At 39.7% G+C, this 19,812-nt stretch overlaps 4 protein-coding genes and 1 gene segment (V, D, J or C); 1 reads left to right on the forward strand and 4 right to left on the reverse strand.

The window, feature by feature from the left end:
- Positions 1-593: 593 nt before the first annotated feature.
- LOC130185431 (immunoglobulin lambda variable 3-21-like) lies at positions 594-1,228 on the reverse strand. The segment is given in 2 exon segments: positions 594-1,038; positions 1,131-1,228. Coding segments are annotated over 2 exon segments (378 nt in total).
- A 726-nt stretch (positions 1,229-1,954) lies between these two features.
- Positions 1,955-6,357, reverse strand: LOC130185269 (immunoglobulin lambda-1 light chain-like). Its single transcript, XM_056401640.1, has 4 exons — positions 6,232-6,357; positions 5,818-6,139; positions 3,257-3,294; positions 1,955-2,486 (listed from the first exon to the last, which is right to left on the reverse strand). The coding sequence occupies exons 1-4, from the start codon at positions 6,269-6,271 to the stop codon at positions 2,161-2,163; spliced, it is 726 nt and encodes a 241-aa protein (XP_056257615.1). The 5' UTR covers positions 6,272-6,357; the 3' UTR covers positions 1,955-2,160.
- Positions 6,358-7,511: 1,154 nt separating this feature from the next.
- On the reverse strand, positions 7,512-9,809 carry si:dkey-282h22.5 (uncharacterized protein LOC107988040 homolog). 2 transcript variants are annotated; one of them, XM_056401637.1, is made up of 4 exons: positions 9,707-9,809; positions 9,258-9,365; positions 8,988-9,114; positions 7,512-8,108 (listed from the first exon to the last, which is right to left on the reverse strand). In XM_056401637.1, exons 2-4 carry the CDS (start codon positions 9,349-9,351, stop codon positions 7,829-7,831), a joined length of 501 nt encoding a protein of 166 aa, XP_056257612.1. In that variant the 5' UTR covers positions 9,352-9,365; positions 9,707-9,809; the 3' UTR covers positions 7,512-7,828. The 2 variants fall into 2 exon arrangements, with proteins under 2 accessions (XP_056257612.1, XP_056257611.1); XM_056401636.1 differs by having other exon boundaries at positions 8,988-9,117.
- Positions 9,810-12,001: 2,192 nt separating this feature from the next.
- LOC130185264 (tetraspanin-10) lies at positions 12,002-17,134 on the forward strand. Of its 2 annotated transcripts, none has more exons than XM_056401633.1 (4): positions 12,002-12,125; positions 15,058-15,207; positions 15,314-15,909; positions 16,028-17,134. In XM_056401633.1, the coding sequence occupies exons 2-4, from the start codon at positions 15,118-15,120 to the stop codon at positions 16,332-16,334; spliced, it is 993 nt and encodes a 330-aa protein (XP_056257608.1). In that variant the 5' UTR covers positions 12,002-12,125; positions 15,058-15,117; the 3' UTR covers positions 16,335-17,134. The 2 variants fall into 2 exon arrangements, with proteins under 2 accessions (XP_056257608.1, XP_056257609.1); XM_056401634.1 differs by having other exon boundaries at positions 12,007-12,125; positions 13,680-15,207.
- Positions 17,135-17,221: 87 nt separating this feature from the next.
- pde6ga (phosphodiesterase 6G, cGMP-specific, rod, gamma, paralog a) lies at positions 17,222-19,453 on the reverse strand. Of its 2 annotated transcripts, XM_056401638.1 has the most exons (4): positions 19,274-19,453; positions 17,864-18,034; positions 17,715-17,755; positions 17,224-17,625 (listed from the first exon to the last, which is right to left on the reverse strand). In XM_056401638.1, the coding sequence occupies exons 2-4, from the start codon at positions 18,016-18,018 to the stop codon at positions 17,549-17,551; spliced, it is 273 nt and encodes a 90-aa protein (XP_056257613.1). In that variant the 5' UTR covers positions 18,019-18,034; positions 19,274-19,453; the 3' UTR covers positions 17,224-17,548. The 2 variants fall into 2 exon arrangements, with proteins under 2 accessions (XP_056257614.1, XP_056257613.1); XM_056401639.1 differs by lacking the exon at positions 19,274-19,453 and having other exon boundaries at positions 17,222-17,625; positions 17,864-18,148.
- Positions 19,454-19,812: the final 359 nt, after the last annotated feature.

The following is a 19,812-nucleotide window of genomic DNA, read 5'->3' on the forward strand; positions in this document are numbered from 1 at the left end:
TGTAACTGTGAATCATTTAATTCCATTACTTCATGATTTATATCATCATATTCCACTTATTTCTGAATAATTATTCACTACATAGGTGGTAATTTCATTAAGATTCTGTATTCATGTTTGAATAATGAAACAGGCAAGTTCCAATATTGTCTTGATATTGTGCACAGACAGGGTGGAGAGTGAAATGATGCTCTCTAAAGAAAAGGGAGTTAGTGATGTTGCCTGGTGGTCTAATGGTTAAGGGGATTACCACACAACTACAACATGAATATTTTAGTTCTTGGACCTTTTTTAAAGTCATACCTGTCTCTCTATCTCTACCCTCGGTGCCTGTCTCTCTCTCCACAACGTCAACCTGATTCTTTAAATATCTGACATCTCTATACTGATGTATATGTTGCTGTAACAGAGCAAGACTTACATTTTCATGGTTTTAAGTTAATTGTGTTATATTTTTAAATATTTTTTGTTAAATTGATAAAGCAAACATAACAACCCACAAGATAGGTGTAGGGTTTCATGAGGGAATCCTTTAAAATTGTGAATCAATGTATTCATTCATTTTATTGAAAAATATTTGTGTATACTGTATGTGCAGGAGTTACAGGACATATGGGCTGAAAGCTTCAGTCATAGTAACAATATGTGAGAGTCTCAAAAAGCAGAAGTGTTCAGTGAGAGGTTTTTGTCACAGTGTAAATCACTGTGATACGTGCTCCTTAGCAGAGTCGTCCCATGTGTTACAGTAATAGACTGCTGAGTCTCCCTCCTCCACATTGTTGATGATCAAACGATAATCTGATGTTGACTGATGATTAGATGTGAACTTGGGAGAGGAGAAACCAGAGCCATAGGTTGGAGCACTGTTTGTATGATAAAACCTCAGTATATACTGAGGAACTCCTCCTGGAGTCTGTTTGTACCAGCGAGCAGCACTGTTAGTAACAGTCCCCAGGTTACAGTCCATGGTGGCTGTCTCTCCTTTCCTCAGCGTCACAACAGGAGGCTTCTGTGTCACCACCGTCACACCACTCACACCTGGAAACAACAAGACGACATGGAGTCAAGAGAAACACACAGACTGATGAATCCAACATGAGGTCAGAGCTGCAGTAAGTCAGCCTCCTTACATGTTAGAGCAGTGATGAGAGTGCAGAGGGTCCCCAGCATGTTGTCAGTGTGTGCTGAGAATGGCCTTGTAACTTGGAGAGTGAGCTTACTGCTGACAGATGAGAGGGTTTGGAGGATGAGGAGAGGAGGTGCTGGAGGAGCAATTTAATACTACACTGAAACTGAGAGTGACTGACAGGAGGAGGAGCTGCGGTTAAATCTACATGGTTTGTCATGTTTGTTGGTCTTTAATCCTCTTTGGAGGGAAACGGTCTTTAACTCATTCATTGTTGTCAGTGTAGGTGAACTCTTTAATTTACATTCATGCTTCATTTGAATAATTTAATTGACAATATTTCCATGAGTCAACAAGAATCTCCAGTTTCAGGATATAAGCTTTGACTCTTCACACATGAACATAATTTACACACATCAGAGTTAAACCTCTTCATCTACATGAAGCTGTGAATCAGGAGAGGAGGCTTGCAGGTGCATCCTGGGAAGGAAGAGGGGGAGGAGTAGAGATGTGATGCTTCACTGATGGAGGATGAAAACTCAGTTTCAGTTGCTGCTCATTATATCTGATTGTTCTAACGTCTCAACTGTTGCAGACAAAAAGCTTGTTGTGTGTTATGTGATGTTTTCATTGAAAAGGTGAATGTATTTATCAAGTAACATTCTTATCAAGTAAGAATAAAGTAGCAACAGTTTATTCCCTGTGTCTTCTGGATCTGTAATATCTGACATCAATATCAGAGGAAAATTAAATTCTAGTGAATTTTATTACAGGTCAAATATTTCTGTTGTAAGTGAGAATTTCATTAATACAAATACATACAAATAGTTTATTTTGATGGCAGAATTTTTATTTAATTGAATGAATGATAAAAAATGCAGAAGATGCAAAGCTGATACAACACCTCCACCTAACTGTCACAACAGTTATTACGAGCATGCGGACACATCTTTTCTAACATGTAAAAACCTTGTAATGAGCAAACAGCACAAACGGTAAAGAAGCAGGTTGTAAACGCTCATTCTGCTCCTCTGCTATTGTTCAGTGGGACAGGCTGACTTGCTGATGTCTTTCTCTGAAGTCTGGGAGCCCAAAGACACTTTACATGTGTAAAGCTTCTCCATGTTCCAGTCTGACGTCTGGATGTCCAGATAGCTGCTGATTTGGAAAGTGTGGTCTGGTTGGTGAACAGCGGTGCTGGTAGAGATCCCACTGCTCAACTGACTCCCACCAACCAACCAGGTCACTTCTGCAAAAGGCACAGACTGACTGGACAGACAGAGCAGAGTGGCTTTGTTGGACTGGAGCTCAGCACTGGACGGAGGGAAGACTGTCAGGACAGGAGGAGAGAGACCGGAGCCTGAAAATACATGGACCACATTAATCACATGAGTAGGAATCACATTATTAATACACAGCATGACAGTAAGAGTGAAATGATTTTAGTTAACAATTTAATAATCAGACGAAAGTAAAGGATTTCAATGTAGCAAAAACATGTAGAAATCTTCACTTAAAATGTACGCACATTTTATCATTTAGCTATTCATTTAGAATATGATGATTAAGAATGTAATATGTTTATGCTGGAAGCATTCATTAAGTCACTGTCTGTTTTTGACAAAATGACAATGGATTCTATTTTAGTCACAGTGAGAAATTACATCATATCAAGACTCACTCACAACGACCGGAGAAAGAAACATTTCAATCTGACAATTTATAATTTGGATCAAATCTAAAGCACCTTTTAATGAAACAACACAGATACAGTGATGTAGTGCTGATAAAGGAATGTAAAGATTATCTAACACAGCTTCAATTTGTCTCAAGATGTGAAAATGAACAAGTACAATCTTGTAAATGTTGTTCATCTGTTAAAAATGACTCAACCATCAACAAACTGTGGAGACTTTGTAGGAAACATCTTAAATACTGTCATTATTTTTCTGTCAAAGACACAGTCTGGTATCAAATCCAAGCTGATGTTCAAAAACATCTGTTATTCACTGAACAATGTTCAGATAAAGATTTTAAAAAGGAAGTAACATATAAATGTCAAACTTTCTATGAGTTTGAGACAGAAACAGTGAATCAGTCTTGTTTAATGATCAGTTGAAAAGTACTTACCTGCCACAATCAGCTTGGTGCCTTGTCCGAATACCACAGTGATTCAGTTTGTACACATGGCTGTACAAAAACCTCCTGACTCTCACTGATGAGGGGAGTGGAACTGAAACATGCTGTTGAGACCAACTTTCACTGTCAACATCTCATTCCCTTCATCAGTCTGTTTATTTTACAAAACACTGCTGCACTTGAGGATTTAACTCTGAATCTTCTGTTGCATCAGTTTCTTCTCATGGAAAGGTTGAAACTTCTGATATCACGGTTGAATTCAGAAGAATGATGGTGAAGGTGTTCTCCTCCATCAGAGCATCATTCATTCATGATTATCAGCTGCAGGGCTGCTAGAACATTCACTGTGTTTAACCTCGTGTATTTCAGCTGATCATCTTCAGTTTTCCATGTTAAAGTAATTAATAGTAAATGGTACAAATGTAAAAATGACACAAATATGCTTCACCCTGGTAGATTTTTAGACACGTGCTGTAATGGTCTCCTCAGGTTTACTATCATATCATTGTTATAAACAAATGAAAGTGTAAAAAAGACATTTGTCCTTTTGTTTTTTGCAATTTCATTAAATGTTCCTGTGTGTAACGGAGATGTTTTTAGGACCATGGGGAAGATTATTTAGGGGACAACGGAAGTGGCGCTCTCTCTCCCTCTCTCTCTCTCCCTCTCTCTCTCTCTCCTACCTGTCCGTGGCCTGGAAGTGCAGCGTGGTGCAGACAACAGCACGAGGGATGCCAAACATTTAGTTTTGTGGTAGGCAAACATTGTTGTAAGATCATACGCCATCAGTCACTTCAGTTGGACTGTAAAAGAAAATACTCAAGTAATCAATGTGGTTTCTATTTCTATCATAGCTCCCAGTCATCTGATCGATCCGCCTGTTAGACATAAGGTGCACACCTGAAGTGGAGGGTGTGATTGTAAGTCACGGTTACACAGTTTGATAAATATCAGAATATCTGTTGGTCAAACAAGGTGTTCAGTGTGTTTTCCTTGTTTTCTCTTTAGTATTGGTGGTCGTGATATTAAGCACGCTGCGGCTCTGGACACTAAAATGAGTTAAAGGTAGGCCTACAGCTTATTGAGTTGATAATTGAATGAAAACATTGTTCCTAAAATGTGTCTGGCCACAGCTTAATATTATATTTATTTTTACTAGGACTTTCTGAGAGTGTAACATTGACTGTCACTGTTGTTTAATCCCATTCCAGTCATGGGTCTTTTACTGTGCCAGGTAATATTCCTGTACAGGAGTACTGGTTGGTTTCTGTGGCTGATGTGTGCAAATGTAATGAAGCTGGCATCTATACTGAGCCGTGCTGATCTGTGTGCACTGTGCATGATGGGAACTTGGAGGCAACAGAGGTGCAACGACAGATCTAATGTCCCAGACAGGTTACTCCAGCCATGGTGGTCAGGAACTGAAACTGGTCTTTGTAGTAAAAAAGCGAGTGGTGTACATTGAATAAATGAAATGGTTGTTCTGCATTGTGAAGTATGAAAACACAGTTATTCTCAGACCTTTGAGTGGCAGCTGTTGCTTCTGAATGCAATATTAGCATCTTCTTTAAAATTCATGTAAGATGCTTCATCAGAGACGTGAAGCAATGACGGGAAGTTTACAGAACATAAAGACTTCAAGAGGGATAAGAAATATGTGTGACAAGATACAAAGAAATCAGTCAGATGAGAACAGATTAAAGACAGACATTTTTAAAGTTACATATGAAGAGAGAGAAAGAATTTGTTGATGGATTCATTGTCAGTGAAGAAAAGAGCCTCAAAAAGCAGAAGTGTTTAGTGAGGAGGTTTTTGTCACAGCGTGAATCACTGTGATACGTACTCCTTAGCAGAGTCGTCCCATGTTGAACAGTAATGATGATCTCTTAATGATGAACTGGTAATCTATGTCTGATGAGGACTTAGAGTTGAATCTGTCTGAGGAGAATCCTGTTCCAAAGGTGGGTGAACTCTCAGAATGGTAAAATCTCAGTATGTACTGAGGAGCTGCACCAGGAACCTGTTTATACCAATAGACATATTTGTTATCATATCTCTGAATGTTGCAGTTGAGAACAACCTCTTGTCCTGTAGAAACTGTGTGGACAGCAGGCGTCTGGGTCAGCACTATCACTGCATCAACATCTGTCAACACACACACACAGAGAAACACGAGTGAAAGGTTTGTGTTTGAAAATATGGACTATAAAAGGAAAGAGAAGAATATCTTACATGTTAGAGCAGTGATGAGAGTGCAGAGGGTCCCCAGCATGTTGTCAGTGTGTGCTGAGAATGGCCTTGTAACCTGTGTCTCTCTCTTTTCAAACCTTCAACCTGATTCTTTAATTTTCTGACATCTCTATAAATCTCTGTAAATCAATTTATTGATTAATTTTATTGAAAATTATTTACTATGTGTATACTGTATGTGCAGGAGTTACAGGACATATTGGCTGAAAGCTTCAGTCATAGTAACAATATGTGAGAGTCTCAAAAAGCAGAAGTGTTCAGTGAGAGGTTTTTGTCACAGTGTAAATCACTGTGACACCCATTCATTAACAGAGCTGTCCCATGTGTTACAGTAATAGACTGCTGAGTCTCCCTCCTCCACATTGTTGATGATCAAACGATAATCTGATGTTGACTGATGATTAGATGTGAACTTGGGAGAGGAGAAACCAGAGCCATAGGTTGGAGCACTGTTTGTATGATAAAACCTCAGTATATACTGAGGAACTCCTCCTGGAGTCTGTTTGTACCAGCGAGCAGCACTGTTAGTAACAGTCCCCAGGTTACAGTCCATGGTGGCTGTCTCTCCTTTCCTGAGCGTCACAACAGGAGGCTTCTGTGTCACCACCGTCACACCACTCACACCTGGAAACAACAAGACGACATGGAGTCAAGAGAAACACACAGACTGATGAATCCAACATGAGGTCAGAGCTGCAGTAAGTCAGCCTCCTTACATGTTAGAGCAGTGATGAGAGTGCAGAGGGTCCCCAGCATGTTGTCTGTGTGTGCTGAGAATGGCCTTGTAACTTGGAGAGTGAGCTTACTGCTGACAGATGAGAGGGTTTGGAGGATGAGGAGAGGAGGTGCTGGAGGAGCAATTTAATACCACACTGAAACTGAGACTGACAGGAGGAGGAGCTGCGGTTAAATCTACATATCTTGTTACTATAATGTTTGTTGGTCTCATTTTCTGTGGAGGGCAACTGTCTTTAACTGGAAATTTTCGTTTTTCACAAGTCTAAAAGAGACATCTCATTGTTGATATAAGCTTAAATTCTCTGTACATGCATGAGTCACACACACTACAGTTAAATTGTCTATGACTGACCCAATCAGAATCACTGATTCCAGTAACTGACACTTGATGGAATTTGCATGAAGCTATTAATAACTAGAGGAGGCCTGCAGGTGCATCCTGGGAGGGAAGAGAGGGAGGAGTAGAGAGGTGATGCTTCACTGCCTCAGGATGACGGTTTGGCAGCATGAACGTGCATCTGACAAATCTGGCGTCAGAAATTATTTGATGAAATCTCGTGCAATTTCTGGTTGGCTGTTAGTCAATTTGACAATAGATGTAGTAGATATCTAAGTTTATCTAATGTAAAAGTAGAAGTTATACAGTAGGTCAGTGCCCACATGAGTGTTCAGTGAGGTGTTTTTCGATCCTATTTTTGACAGTAATAGATTACTGAGCCTCCCTCCTCCTCAGTGTTGACAATCAAATGATGATCTGAGTTTTACTGTTGATTAAATGTGAATTTTGGAGAAGAGAAACCAGAGCCATACGCTGCAGCACAAACCGAGGACCTTCTCCTGGGATCTGTTCATTCCAGCGAGCAAGGCTTGAAGTACATGTCTTACCTGTGTCTATTATCATCATGATATAGGCAAAAACTCTGATTATACAATGCAACAATATTAAGTTTATTGCCAAGCATGTTACATTGTTGCTTCGTTGTTAACGTTCGGGGGTAAAACCACTGACTTTCATTTTATCAGCTCATCATGATGGTATATGCTATACGGAGTCAGACTCGCAGATGTCCCAAATCAATTCAACTTTGAACATGGAAAAAAAAAGATCATTTGGCAGATAGCTGTGTTTCTGTAAAGCATTTGCACCAAATCTACCAACTGTTTACTGTGCCTGCATGAATCTATTTTTAACAATTATATAAACAAATTTAAAAAAAAAACACACAAAGTGAAGAAAAAAATCATCATACAGTGTTAATTAATGTGAAAAGAAAACTGTATTATATTGCAACTGTTATATCACAACTCTGTTACACATAGAGCAGCAGGACGACAGTCGAGTTCATTTGATAAATGCTGCCACCTTGTGGCTGAAAGTGACTTTACACAGAAAGGTGAAGATAAGTACATTTTAAGGCGATTTCTACACCATGCATCACTAAGTCAATCTTATTCATGTGATCTTTCCCTCACATCACATTCATCAATAAAATAATAGAAGCTAATCATCTTCTTCTGAAAGATATATAAACATATCAACTCTGGTTCAACACATCAGCATTTATAACAGCAGGTCTAAGGTCTCTGTGGCCCTCTCCTCCTCGCTCTGACCAGCGCTGGCCTTGTGATAATCCCCCTGTCGGGAGCCCTCATCTGTGCTCGCAGTGGAGACCTGAGACCAACACTGGGGGGAATCCTCTGTAAGGGTCGCCGAGGCAGAGCAAATCTGCCGTCCTTAAGGTCGTCCACAAAAGCCTCCAATCCGTCAAACTTCGCAGTGAGAGTCCCCAGCTCGTCTTTTAGAGCGTTAAACTGCTTGTAGAGGTCTCCCAGGGCATCGGACAGAGGTTGGATCCTGGACAAATGCAGAGACATTTGGGAAAGAAGAAAAGAATAAATGGTTTCAGTATCTGAATGACCAGTCAGAAAACTTTGGCACTGCAACGCTCCACGAGCTCACATGAAACAGGAACATTGTTTGTTTGCAAAGCAAAAAGTGAGCGGAGAACCAAGTCAAATTGGCAACATGAACATGAAAGTCACGACATTCGGTTAAGCAGAAACAGCCCCATCATCTGCAGGAAACATCAGGATAACAGACATAAATAACGGAAGTCCCTTAAAAAAAGATTTGAGTATAAAAATATAGTTTTTTCTTTTGGCCCAACTTCAACAATACTGAACCTCCTGTCCACCTGAAATGGTCATTTGGGACTGTTCACATTAAACATGCTCATAGCTGTTGGTATCATACTCCAGAGCCCCTAATCTCCAGAGGAAAGGGTCAATGACTTCAAGCAACGTCTGCCAGAAACGCCGTATTCATCAGAACATGAGGCTGAAACGTTTCCCGTTTTCATTTGGAACAGTCTCCGCAGTGAGGTCATTTACAAAGCAGAGTCAGCCTTGCATGGTCCACGGTAATCATGGCTCACATTACTGGCTCTGACAGGTCCACAGTCACGTGCGGAGCAAAGTGAGTTACATAATTTCTTATTTCATACGACTGAAAGGAACAATAAAATGTTCACTGACGTCACAGGGTTCTTGTTATTCCTGCAAATTTTCACCCCTCTCTTGCTCAACATTGAGAATTTTCTTCTTGTTGTTCAGGCTCATTTGTGTACTGCAGCAAGTCATTGTGTGTGTGTGTGTGTGTGTGTGTGTGTGTGTGTGGGTGGGTGGGTGGGTGGGTGGGTGGGTGGGTGGGTGTGTGTGAGAGAGAGACACCCACCTGTTGTATTCAGGAAGGACAGAGGCATGGTCATTGATCAGCAGGTCTTTCACTTGGGTTAGAATAGCGAATTTCCAATTGTCCAGTACCTGAGTCAGGTTGGAACAAGTTTTGCCGTTGGTGTGTTCTGCTGAAGACAGAAACTTATACTAAGACTGAGTGGACTAGTATTCACCCTACACACAATCTTCATTTGAGTGCTTTTTAAAAGTAACATTATTGATAATCCTTTTACAGATCGCGGAGAGTTGCGACACAATCGTCCCTGACCTTTAGGATCCCAGCGTGGGGTTTCCTGTTTCCATTTCTGACCTCCACACGTCGAGATCATGCAGAGAAGGACCAGAGCAGCCTTCATCCTCATCTTCCTCACCTCAACTAAAAAACACAAGTATAAGACATGGGTGCAAAGGAAAGGAAAGGAAATCTTGGAAATGGGAAGGTGACATGTTTAACACTAACTTCTTACGTCAAATGATTTTACCTTATATATTTAGCTTCATGTGCAAATGCATTTTTTATTTTTTTATTTCAGATAATAGGTAACCAAGGTTTTGCCCCTCAGCTGATTGCATATAAATGATAATTTCCCAAAGTAAGACACATATGCACTTTTTAGAGAATGTATTCTACTCTCTTCTATCTTCACTTACTGGAGGTGAAACAGTGCAAAGAACCCTACTCAACATTAACCATTGTACCGTTGGATTTTACGATACCTTTCTATGAAGTAGTGCCAGGGGTCTCTCTGGGTCAGAGCAGCAGAACACACTGTGGTACGATCCTTCGACAGAGACACACTGAGAAACCATGACCTGGGCAGCACTCCCTTATAACTGCCTCTCTAAACTTCTAGAGCCACCCACCCCACCTGCTCCCTCCTACTTCAGTGATGCAGAGCTGTGATACACTCCACAAGCACGCTGCTGCATGGCCAAACACACAACATGGTACTGAAGGCAAAGCTCCCCAAACACACATGCACACATGCACACACACACACACACACACACACATGCTTTCCACTTCAGTCTCCTCTCATATGTATCTTGCAGCTTCCACATCTGCTGTACTGATAACCCCACAGAGGCTGAATAGGAGGTTCTGATAATCCCCTATCTATGCTCCATCTATCCTGCACATGTCTTTTAGCTGCTGTGAGTGTTGTAGGGCGACTGGACGCCCTATAGGCTCTAATCCAGACGAGGTGTTTGATGTAGCAGTGTGGTTCCAGCATAGCATTCTTACTGCCTACTGTAATACAATCTGCTCGGCATCTGGGCTACAACAAACCCAGCCAGCAACCGTCAGGGCCTGAGAGCCATATTTAATGAAGCTGAACATAAAAGAATAACGCAGGTTGATTGGTGTCAATCATTTCAAAACCATAGACTGAGAGACTATTTAAAGGTAATTTTAGACCATAAAATTGATTAGAAACTCAATTAGGCTGATTCAGTCTTATTTTACCCGGATTGACAGTATTTTGTTTATGTGGAAATAATCTCACTGCTGTGGTGAAGCAACACTTTTTATTTTGCTTCAATGCAAAGATAGATTTCTTCAATTCATAATCTGCACAGACGAATGCAGCTGGACCCGTGAGAAGATGAAAAATATATGTCACTAAAGCACATTTTCCTTCATTTTTAAATACCGGGCAAAAGCAGTGATTTTCCTTGTCAGCTCTGAAATGAAATACCTTTCATTGCAAGAAATTCCAGCGATGATCTGCTCCAGATCAGAGCTCCTATAATTCCATTTGAAAAATCGTGCAGCATCCTGTGCTGATGTGTGCAGATATTTGTACTGATATATGACATGAGGCCAGCCCATCACTGCTTAAAAAGGAATCTGGCTGGGCAACCATCCCTGCCATCTGCACCAACTTAGAGCCCACGGAGACATCACAGCTTAATGCATGCTGAAAGTAGGATGAACATGGTGGTATCTGCTCCATACATCTTCAGTGCTGACAACACTACAGGATATTTTGGATTCCACTCAAGAAGTGAGAGCTAAATGCACTTTAAAATCTCACCCTCTCAAAAGATTTAGAAATGAGGAAACAGTAAGATTTATAAAAAAAAAAACTGACATCCAACTTCTGAATCTGTCAGCGAGCAAATCTGCTATAATCTTATTTATCTTTTCATCCCATATTCTATTCAAACAAATTATTTATTAGCTCACAATTGATTGATTTTGAGTAAAAAAAGTATTTTGGTGGTGGTTGTTTGTCTTTTGAGCCAAGCAGACTGGAGTTCATTGTTTGCCCAATGGGTTATTTTCCACTACATCAGTGGAAACGTGCAGCAGAGCACTGACAGAAGGTTTGTGTTTTACAGGCAGTGGAAGAAGAAGTATTCAGAACTTTTACTTTTTAGTAAAAATAGTAATACCTCATGGTGCAAATACTAAGTAAAAGTTATACAGTTTTATTTACAGAGTTTTTTAGCAGGAAAATTTAATTAAAATATCAAAAGTAAAAGGAAGCTACTCATATTGCAGCAGGATGACTCTTCAATGTTATACTTTATTACTTTATAGCTTGATTATTTATATATATATATATATATATATGTATGTATTATCTCAATATAGTGTAGTAGTGTAGTTTAATCTATAACAATGCATCATATTTTACACATTGGTCATATGTTTGCATGTAAAATTTAGTGGAGCAGGAGTATGAAGTAGCATAAAATGGAAACACCCTAGTAGAGTACAAGTAAATGTTGCCTTCCACCACTGGGTACTGTATGTGTTGTTGTGGAGCAGTGAATACAGGTGTATATTCAATTACAGACACACCATGCAAATTCATCTCCAACATCAAACAGGTAAAAGGCACGCCAGTGTTAAAACGATTACCGTCTCTCCACACAGACTCATCCGGGAGGTCAGTGATGGATGTGATAAATTATAATTTGTTTTTCTGTTAATACACATTAATATGGAAACAGATTCATGGCAGGACTGACGGCCAGCGTTATAAACCTCTCGTGTCCCATCTGGAGTCCAACACCAGGCTCTGGCTGCAGCAGAAGACTGTTGACTTCCTTCCAGCTCTCTGCATCTCTGTCCAGCTACACGCAGAGGGAAAGAATGACAGCAGTGGACCCGCAGAGCCAGAGGGTGAGATAGCCAGGCCTCTGTCTTTCTGTTTTTTAACTCACTGTCACATGTGCTCTCTCACTTGCTGCTTGTTATTGACTCACTGCAACACATTATAATGAATTTATCAGATCAATATTGAGAAGACAGTTAAGCTGAAATATATCAGCTCTTATGGCTAAAGACTGTTGCCAAACAGAAGGTGCACCTTGAGGATTCTCGTGTTTCGTACTGAATCACATGACTGTCGGGGCTTGTAAAGGGACACGGATGACCAAGAGGATGATGTAATCAGTTGTTGTTGTCATCTGACTTGAAACAATTACTCTGATAAGTGTGGCAGGGTGGGAAGTAATCATTAAGAATCAGTGTAATACTTTAAATTAAAGATTGTACCACTTGTCATCACAGTGAACTTATGATGAGTTATTGATGCAAACTTACAAAATGAAACAAGTACATAAAGGACACCATTGTGGGGATGCTGCCAGGTGTTTTTGACAAAAGTTTCCTCGGCCTTCACTGTTTGAGCCAAACTAGATTAAACACGTCCTGGAGCAGCTGATTTACCGAACACAAACCGGGTGAACTGGACCAAAAATGTTGATGAAATGATCACATTTATTGTTATTTATTGGTAGAACCTGCAAACATACATCATTTAGGGAGAATTATTCTGATATTTATATATACATTTATTCATATCACTTACATAAGTACATTCATAGTTTTAATTGTCCACCTCCACAAAAATTAAAAACACAGCTGATTGTTCTTTCTTGTATTGAAATGTTTCATTTGCAGTTTTTATATATTGCATTAGTATTACAGTATGTCTGCCTTGACACGAGCTGAGCTGAGCTGAGCTGAGTGTATTAAGGTCCTTGACTACCCTCTAGTGTTCACAGTGAGATATTGCAACAATGCATTTGCACCAGGATAATCATTCTTGTAACAGTGTGTACAAATAATTATTGGTGCAGTTATTACAAATAACAACTGTAGTATCAGTAGTGGTCGCAATTATATTCAAATAAAATGTTTTGATGACTGCTGCTTTCTGGTGTGAAGACCAGTCCACCTGCTAGACATACCCGCTTTATGGCAGACATAAAACTCCTGGTGAATACTTGCAAAATAAAGTAAAAAAACAAAAACGAGCAATCAGACGTGAGCTAGCAGGAATGATTATGGAAAGATTTTGTTAGGTGTTGTGGCTCCACATGGCGAGAGAGAACACTTTGAGGGAGGGTGCTGTGCAGAGATTTTTGCTCCTGCTAAAACACAGCGATAGCCAAGCAGGAGCCTGTAAAAATGCAACATTAACAAGCCTGGATCACCGTCTCTCACTCTCATAAAAGGAAGGGCGCTGTTTATCAAGGCTGCAGCTGTGAAATGGAAGCACCAAGCAGATTTGCTCACTGTGCTCAGCGGTGTAAATCACTCTAGGTTTCTGCGCATCCACTTCAGTCATTATATTATAGCATATTCATGTATCACGTGTATTGCCATATACTTGAATTCAAGGGCAGATGTAATATTTCATGCACACATAGCTTGTCTGCTCTTTTACAGGGATTATTTCCCCTGGATGCGCACCAGAGAAGCCTGGGCTTTCTTAACTCTGTTGAGATGGTTGGTGGAAATATTACACTTCAATTGATCCTCTTATATTCCAACATGCAAAATTTATTCCATCCCGTCAGAGCAGGGCCAGCTGACCAGTTTGTCTTTCTTAGCCAAACAACTTTAACTATGTGTTCAATAAAAGTGAGGGAAAAAAACTGACACAAAATAACTCACATGATAACAATTAGGTATGTATTTTTCTGACATTAGATCTGATTTATATTGATGAACTTTTTAAGCACAGTAATGCAGTGCCTGTTAGCACCACAGTAATGAACGACAAGTTAAGTCCCAGGAAACCTTGGATAGTTTAGGAAAAATTCATAGTCCTATTTACATGGAAAGTTAGGAAAAGAAAAAGTATTGATCTATCTGGATTTGCATGTGTAATTGGTCAAAGAGAAAACAACAAAACGTTTGTCTTGATTGTAGTTCATAAATAAATTCATTCACATGTGGTTTAGTTCGTGGATAGTTGTTAGCTAACATTAACTAAACTGATAAACTGCAGACTTTATTTTTCTTCAGGCAATTTTGGCAGTTACAAAACAGCCTCAGATGCATTACCACCAATCTGGATTGGAGTAGGGCTGACCCTGATTTGCATGAAGCCTGAGAAAACCAAGACCAAGTTTAATTCCTTGTTTGAGCCATGAAGAGGGAAAATATCTACCAACTTGCATGAAAAAAAAAAGGAAAAATGTATATTATTCTGCATGCTCCCTGTTGAGGCCTCGGCTGCCAGGTTGGGAACAACTGAAACTAAATGACAGGAAACTGAGGCCCAAACACATGAGATTACCTAAATTTGTACCTGAGTCAACCATGAGCTAAAGTCCCCAGATTCCAGTTTTTATATTGTTAAGAACTGTATTACATGACTTTGTTTTTCAATTTTTTTTTTTTTCAAACCTGCACATATCAAATTACAAGTTGTTTTTCCATACTTAATTTTGTTTTCGGTGCTTGTAGTCAGTAGGAAAAAACACATACCAGTTTTTCTTTAACTATCCACTTCTTTTCCTGATTAAAAGATTACATAACAGTTGAAAACTTTGACATGTTTGTGGTTTATATTATAACCTCACGTCAAAAGTGTCTTGTTCTTGTTTGTTCGAGTCCCACTCTTTGTGTGTGTGTGTGTGTGTGTGTGTGTGTGTGTGTGTGTGTGTGCGTCTAATCCCCTCACTGTGACTCTCACATGATGAAAAAAATCCCACTTCTCACAGGAGCCTGGGGCTGAACACTGTATGGTTACTCCACCTCAGCTCACATGCTCCTCTGTTCGTGCCGTAACAAATGTTCCCCCTGTGCTACATGTTAGCTTCGGTCACTCTGGAAAGCTAAAAGCACAGGGAGGATCGTCTCCCAGTGAGCTGACAACATGAGGAGATACATGGGGATAAAAAGGATTCGTTTGCCGTGGCTGAGGAGGGACAATACGCAGAGTGAGTCCACTCCACTCATATCAAAGGTAAGGTTTCACTTTTGAACTTCTGTTTTGTTGTACTTTTTGAATATGGTGTACCTCTTAGCTCTATAAAACTATGGTATTTAGTTGCATTCCTGTGTGTCCAAAGGCAGGCTCTGCAAAAGAGGAAGGTGAGGAGCTTGGCCATGTCACCACTGAATTTCTCCAAACAGGGACAAACAATGGACAGGACCTCAACACCCCTGTATACACAAGGATCCAACCCCATTACAGTTATTCTTTGATGGACTATTTCCTAAAATATTTCCTGTTCCTATGCAATCTGGTGTTCACAGTTCTGGGCCTGGTGGTCCTTGGTCTGGGGATGTGGGGCCTCATCACCAAAGAGTCATTTGCTCAGGAGAAGATCGGCAGCATCGGCACTGACCCCATGCTGATACTTGTGACTCTGGGCTTGCTCTTGACTATGCTCTGCCTGTCAGGCTGCGTGGGCGCCGTAAGAGAGAACTGCTGCTTACTGAAGCTGTTCTCTGCCGCGGTGCTGATGCTCATCACGGCCCAGGTGCTGGCCGCCATTATGGCCTACAGTCTGCAAGACCAGATCGGAGGCTACCTCCGCTCAGGGATGTTAGTTGCCATGGTGCATTACCAGGATGATCTGGATCTGAGGTTCATTACGGACGAGATTCAGTCAAATCTGCAGTGCTGTGGGGCAGACAACTACCGTGACTGGGAGGTCAACATGTGAGTAGAGTGTGACGAACTTGGATGTGTTTCTATAAAAGACTTACTAGTCATCATAAAGAAATGTCTTGAGCAAATTTGCTGCTCAGTGTTTTATTTTTTTCCCCTCTTTCCTCAGATATTATAACTGCTCAGCTCCAGGAGTGCTGGCCTGTGGTGTCCCTGCGACATGCTGTGTGGACCCTTTGGAGAACGGCACGGTGTGGAACTCTCAGTGTGGTGTAGGAGCCCAGCAGCTCGACGAGTTTACCGCTCAGAGTGTGATATTCCTGGGTGGCTGTCTGGGGGGAATCTCCCGCTGGATTGAGCAGCACGAGGGCCTGATAGGGACAGTTGGCATCGTTGCAGTGGGGGTCCAGATTCTGACTCTGTTTATCACTACACGACTACTGGAAAGCATCCAGTGGCATAAAGTTTATATATGACATGGGGAGATGAATACAAGTAATGAGTGATGACTGCTTTTTTCGATTCTGTTTGTCACACAATCAAATTGCTAGTTGCAAAGACTCAGATTACTGTGCCTGTTTTGCAAAAGGAAGAGAAAAACAATTAGTAATTTCCAACTTAAAATGTCAAGGTGGCAGAACAACGACCATGAATCAACATGCAAAAATCCGTGTTTTGATTCAAAGGCGGAGACATTTAATGTTTCAAAGCACAAGATCGAGGCCTTGTCTAACTCTAAATCTACAGTATGAGCTGTAAAAAATCTTCACTTCTCCTGGACAACATGTTACATATCTTTTTACCGTGATGAATAAGAACTCATAATCAGACACAATTTCCAAAATTACTGATTTGAAAATATAGGTAGCAGCTTGACAGCAGATTTTGTTACCTGTCCCCCTGTTTCCAATCTTTATGCTATAAACTAAGCTATGCTAACCGGCTGCTGGTTTCAGCTTTCTACTTATTGTACAGATATGTGAGCAGAATAAATGTTTTTAACAATTTAACTCTGCAAAAACGTGAATAAGTAAATTTCACAAAACTATCATTTGAACTATTGTCAAAATGCAAAGAAACATTGTCACTTTTTTTTTTTAATTGACCCTATGCGCTGTTCGGATTATTTTGTGGTTCACACATGCTACTCTTCTTTTAAAAAAGGGACAAATTAAAACATTATAATGGAAATTATATAATGTTTCAAACATAGTAGCATGGTTTGATATGGCACTATTCAAAGAGGAAAAGAAAGAAGAAGAAGAAAATAGTTTGTTAAAAAATAATACCAAGCTTTATTCTGAGTTTGATTAAAGATAATAAATATGAAGCTGACAGTTGTGAAGGAACCCTGTCTTTAATGCCAGTAACCAAGTCTTTAGTTACAGCTCCTACTTCAACCTCAATGACATAAGACACATTCAGCATCAGTGGGTCATGCATGTTAAAATGGCCGCTTGAGACTCCTATGAAAATAGATTTAACGTATAAAAACAACTCGTACAGAGAACAGCATCCACAATATGTAGAGATATATTTCACATGCTATATCTTTAGTGTGTGGTTTACCATTGAAACAAAGCCAATACTGATGATCCAGATTGTTAGGAGTTGGTAGATGAAATTCCAAACTTGCCAACATCGCCAGTTCCCTTTGGTGAATATAAAAAGAATTTCACAGTGACAACACTCAGATGATACCATACTGAGCCAGTTCATGTAGCTCTAGATGGCTGTAAGCTTCCCATGGGCAGATTACAGTGATGTCTAAAAAAAAAAGAAAGAGCAAATTGTGAGTGACAAAGTGTGTGTATGTTTTAGTGTTGTGATGGCCTAACTACGCCAACCCTCCTTACCAGTGCCAAGACCTTCCATTCCTGGGATCTCCTCTCCGAAGCTGAGAAAGAAAAACAAATCGCAAGCTTTATTGAGGGGAAACTGTGGTTTATTTTAAACATGTTTTGAAGACAAATTCTCTAGATGACACAAAAATGTAAGTACCTACCCAATGACACCCCTCTTAGGAGGCTTGCTCTTGAACTGGCGGCTGTTCCTCTGTTTGAACCTGGGCGCGCCCTTGCGTGGGGACCCAGGACCGGTGGCTCTGATGGGAGCTTTGCTGCCAGTCTTCGCTTCAGGTTTGGCCACGTCCAAATTCATATTTCTTTTGTTTGAGCTACAATGGGACAGTCAATGGCCAAAAATTGCATTCAAGTCCATATCAATAATGATCAATTTCATTTTCCACTACTTTTCATTTTGATATTACACAATACAAAATATGGCATCATTTTGCAGTTACAAAGACTTCTAAATAACTGAATATCTGAAGAAATACATATATACAGATAATGACGGCTCCTGTAATCTCATGCTCACATTACTAATCAACCCTCCACAATGCCACTAATCTTCACAGCGTCTCCATAATCAGATTATTGTGAGGACATGCTGAATAGGCTTGTGGTCCTACCCTGACAATAGCTCATAAATTACACAATCAATTTGTCTGCAAGTGAGAGGAGTTTTGAAAGGAAACGTCACAAAACTGCAACATAATTAAAAGGAAAACGTGTATCCGGGTGTAGAAATGAAATAACCAGTAATGTAATCATAGGTAAATTCAAAGCAGATAGATTTTACTAAATACTTTGGTGTGAATAATTTAAATACATGTAGACTATAAATTGTGTTGTTCAATACTCTAACTCACTGTTACCACTCTCTTATTGTTACAAAAATACACACAGTGACCACTGTATTAGGTACACCTGCACAATCTAATGCAATTCAATACAACAGCTTTACCATAAATCCTTCCTTTACAAAGTTTACAATGTTCAGTTTTTTGTTGACAGTGTTGGAAATATGTAAACGTGTATATTCAATTTAATGTTCTGTATTGGGGTCATAGTTGAAGGTGTATTGTACTGGAATACATTAGTTTTTTTTAGTCCATCTTATTCACATAAATGGATATATAACTGAAAGTAATGCAGTCCAGTATAACACTATATGTATAACATATAATTGAATTAACGCCTCTATGACAGTGTCAAAAAACTGAACATTATAGGCATCATAAAAGTAGAATTAATGGAAGAACGTTTGTATTGAATTCATGTTTATTAATGATAATGTTTTAACATGTAAATTACCTTTTTTTCATTTAATAAATTGATACTCAAATTTGAAAAAAAGACAAAAAAAAAATCCTGATAATTTTCAAATAGCAAGCAATGTTCTCATAACATTATTAATATTAAAATCACAACTTAAATTGAAAGTACAGAAAAACCGCACAATAGAACGTGAGATAACTTGTCATATATGACATAAAAATATTAGTATTTAGATGATAAGTTGATAATGTGTCCAAAAAGCTCATATGCACAACCTTGCTACAAATACTCACCACCCGTGTTGCTGTATATGTCAGCTGGTAGTGTTGTAGAGTTCCAGGCTGCTGTTACATGACAGTTGTGTTGTGAAACCCTCTTATACTCCTCAGACTCTGAGAAGATTATGACGCTACCAGCCAATAAACTGCAGGGCCCTCATCACACACAGGTCTTTAACATTGTATATTGACCAGTACATTGATTAGAGATTGGCTGACAAGCAGTGGAGTCCCATGATCCTCAGCATCTCCCCACCACCTGCAATATTATGCAATATCTACAGCTGAGAACATACTAGCATGAATAGAGGCAGCGTTCTCCTTTCATCAGCAGTCTCTCAGATTGAGGCTCACATGTCTGTTGTAATCCCCCCCTACCTTCCACACACATAAACACACACCTTATTCATTCATCTGATGGGTTACTACAGCTTCTCTCTGTAAGCTACATACTTCATGCACAAACACATGGACACACTCTAGTTTCATGTGATTTATTTACTTACTGTCTCTCTCAAAGACACAGATTTAGCAAATATTCTTTAAACAATCAC

This window comes from Seriola aureovittata, chromosome 17 (genome assembly GCF_021018895.1).
Source record: "Seriola aureovittata isolate HTS-2021-v1 ecotype China chromosome 17, ASM2101889v1, whole genome shotgun sequence".
NCBI lineage: Eukaryota > Metazoa > Chordata > Actinopteri > Carangiformes > Carangidae > Seriola > Seriola aureovittata.

What these genes read in the sequence shown, in the direction of transcription:
- si:dkey-282h22.5 (XM_056401636.1), bottom strand. Translation starts at nt 9,351, where the DNA reads ATGAGGATGAAGGCTGCTCTGGTCCTTCTCTGCATGATCTCGACGTGT. An exon ending in CCCACGCTGGGATCCTAAAG is followed by an intron (nt 9,118 to 9,257) that starts GTCAGGGACGAT and finishes TTCTGTCTTCAG; the next exon opens with CAGAACACACCAACGGCAAA. An exon ending in GTCCTTCCTGAATACAACAG is followed by an intron (nt 8,109 to 8,987) that starts GTGGGTGTCTCT and finishes GCATTTGTCCAG; the next exon opens with GATCCAACCTCTGTCCGATG.
- LOC130185264 (XM_056401633.1), top strand. Translation starts at nt 15,118, where the DNA reads ATGAGGAGATACATGGGGATAAAAAGGATTCGTTTGCCGTGGCTGAGG. An exon ending in CCACTCCACTCATATCAAAG is followed by an intron (nt 15,208 to 15,313) that starts GTAAGGTTTCAC and finishes GTGTGTCCAAAG; the next exon opens with GCAGGCTCTGCAAAAGAGGA. An exon ending in CGTGACTGGGAGGTCAACAT is followed by an intron (nt 15,910 to 16,027) that starts GTGAGTAGAGTG and finishes CTCTTTCCTCAG; the next exon opens with ATATTATAACTGCTCAGCTC.
- LOC130185269 (XM_056401640.1), bottom strand. Translation starts at nt 6,271, where the DNA reads ATGCTGGGGACCCTCTGCACTCTCATCACTGCTCTAACAT. An exon ending in TCTCATCACTGCTCTAACAT is followed by an intron (nt 6,140 to 6,231) that starts GTAAGGAGGCTG and finishes TGTTGTTTCCAG; the next exon opens with GTGTGAGTGGTGTGACGGTG. An exon ending in CACCAAGCTGATTGTGGCAG is followed by an intron (nt 2,487 to 3,256) that starts GTAAGTACTTTT and finishes ATGTATTTTCAG; the next exon opens with GCTCCGGTCTCTCTCCTCCT.
- pde6ga (XM_056401639.1), bottom strand. Translation starts at nt 18,018, where the DNA reads ATGAATTTGGACGTGGCCAAACCTGAAGCGAAGACTGGCAGCAAAGCT. An exon ending in CCTAAGAGGGGTGTCATTGG is followed by an intron (nt 17,756 to 17,863) that starts GTAGGTACTTAC and finishes TTTCTTTCTCAG; the next exon opens with CTTCGGAGAGGAGATCCCAG. An exon ending in AATGGAAGGTCTTGGCACTG is followed by an intron (nt 17,626 to 17,714) that starts GTAAGGAGGGTT and finishes TTTTTTTTTTAG; the next exon opens with ACATCACTGTAATCTGCCCA.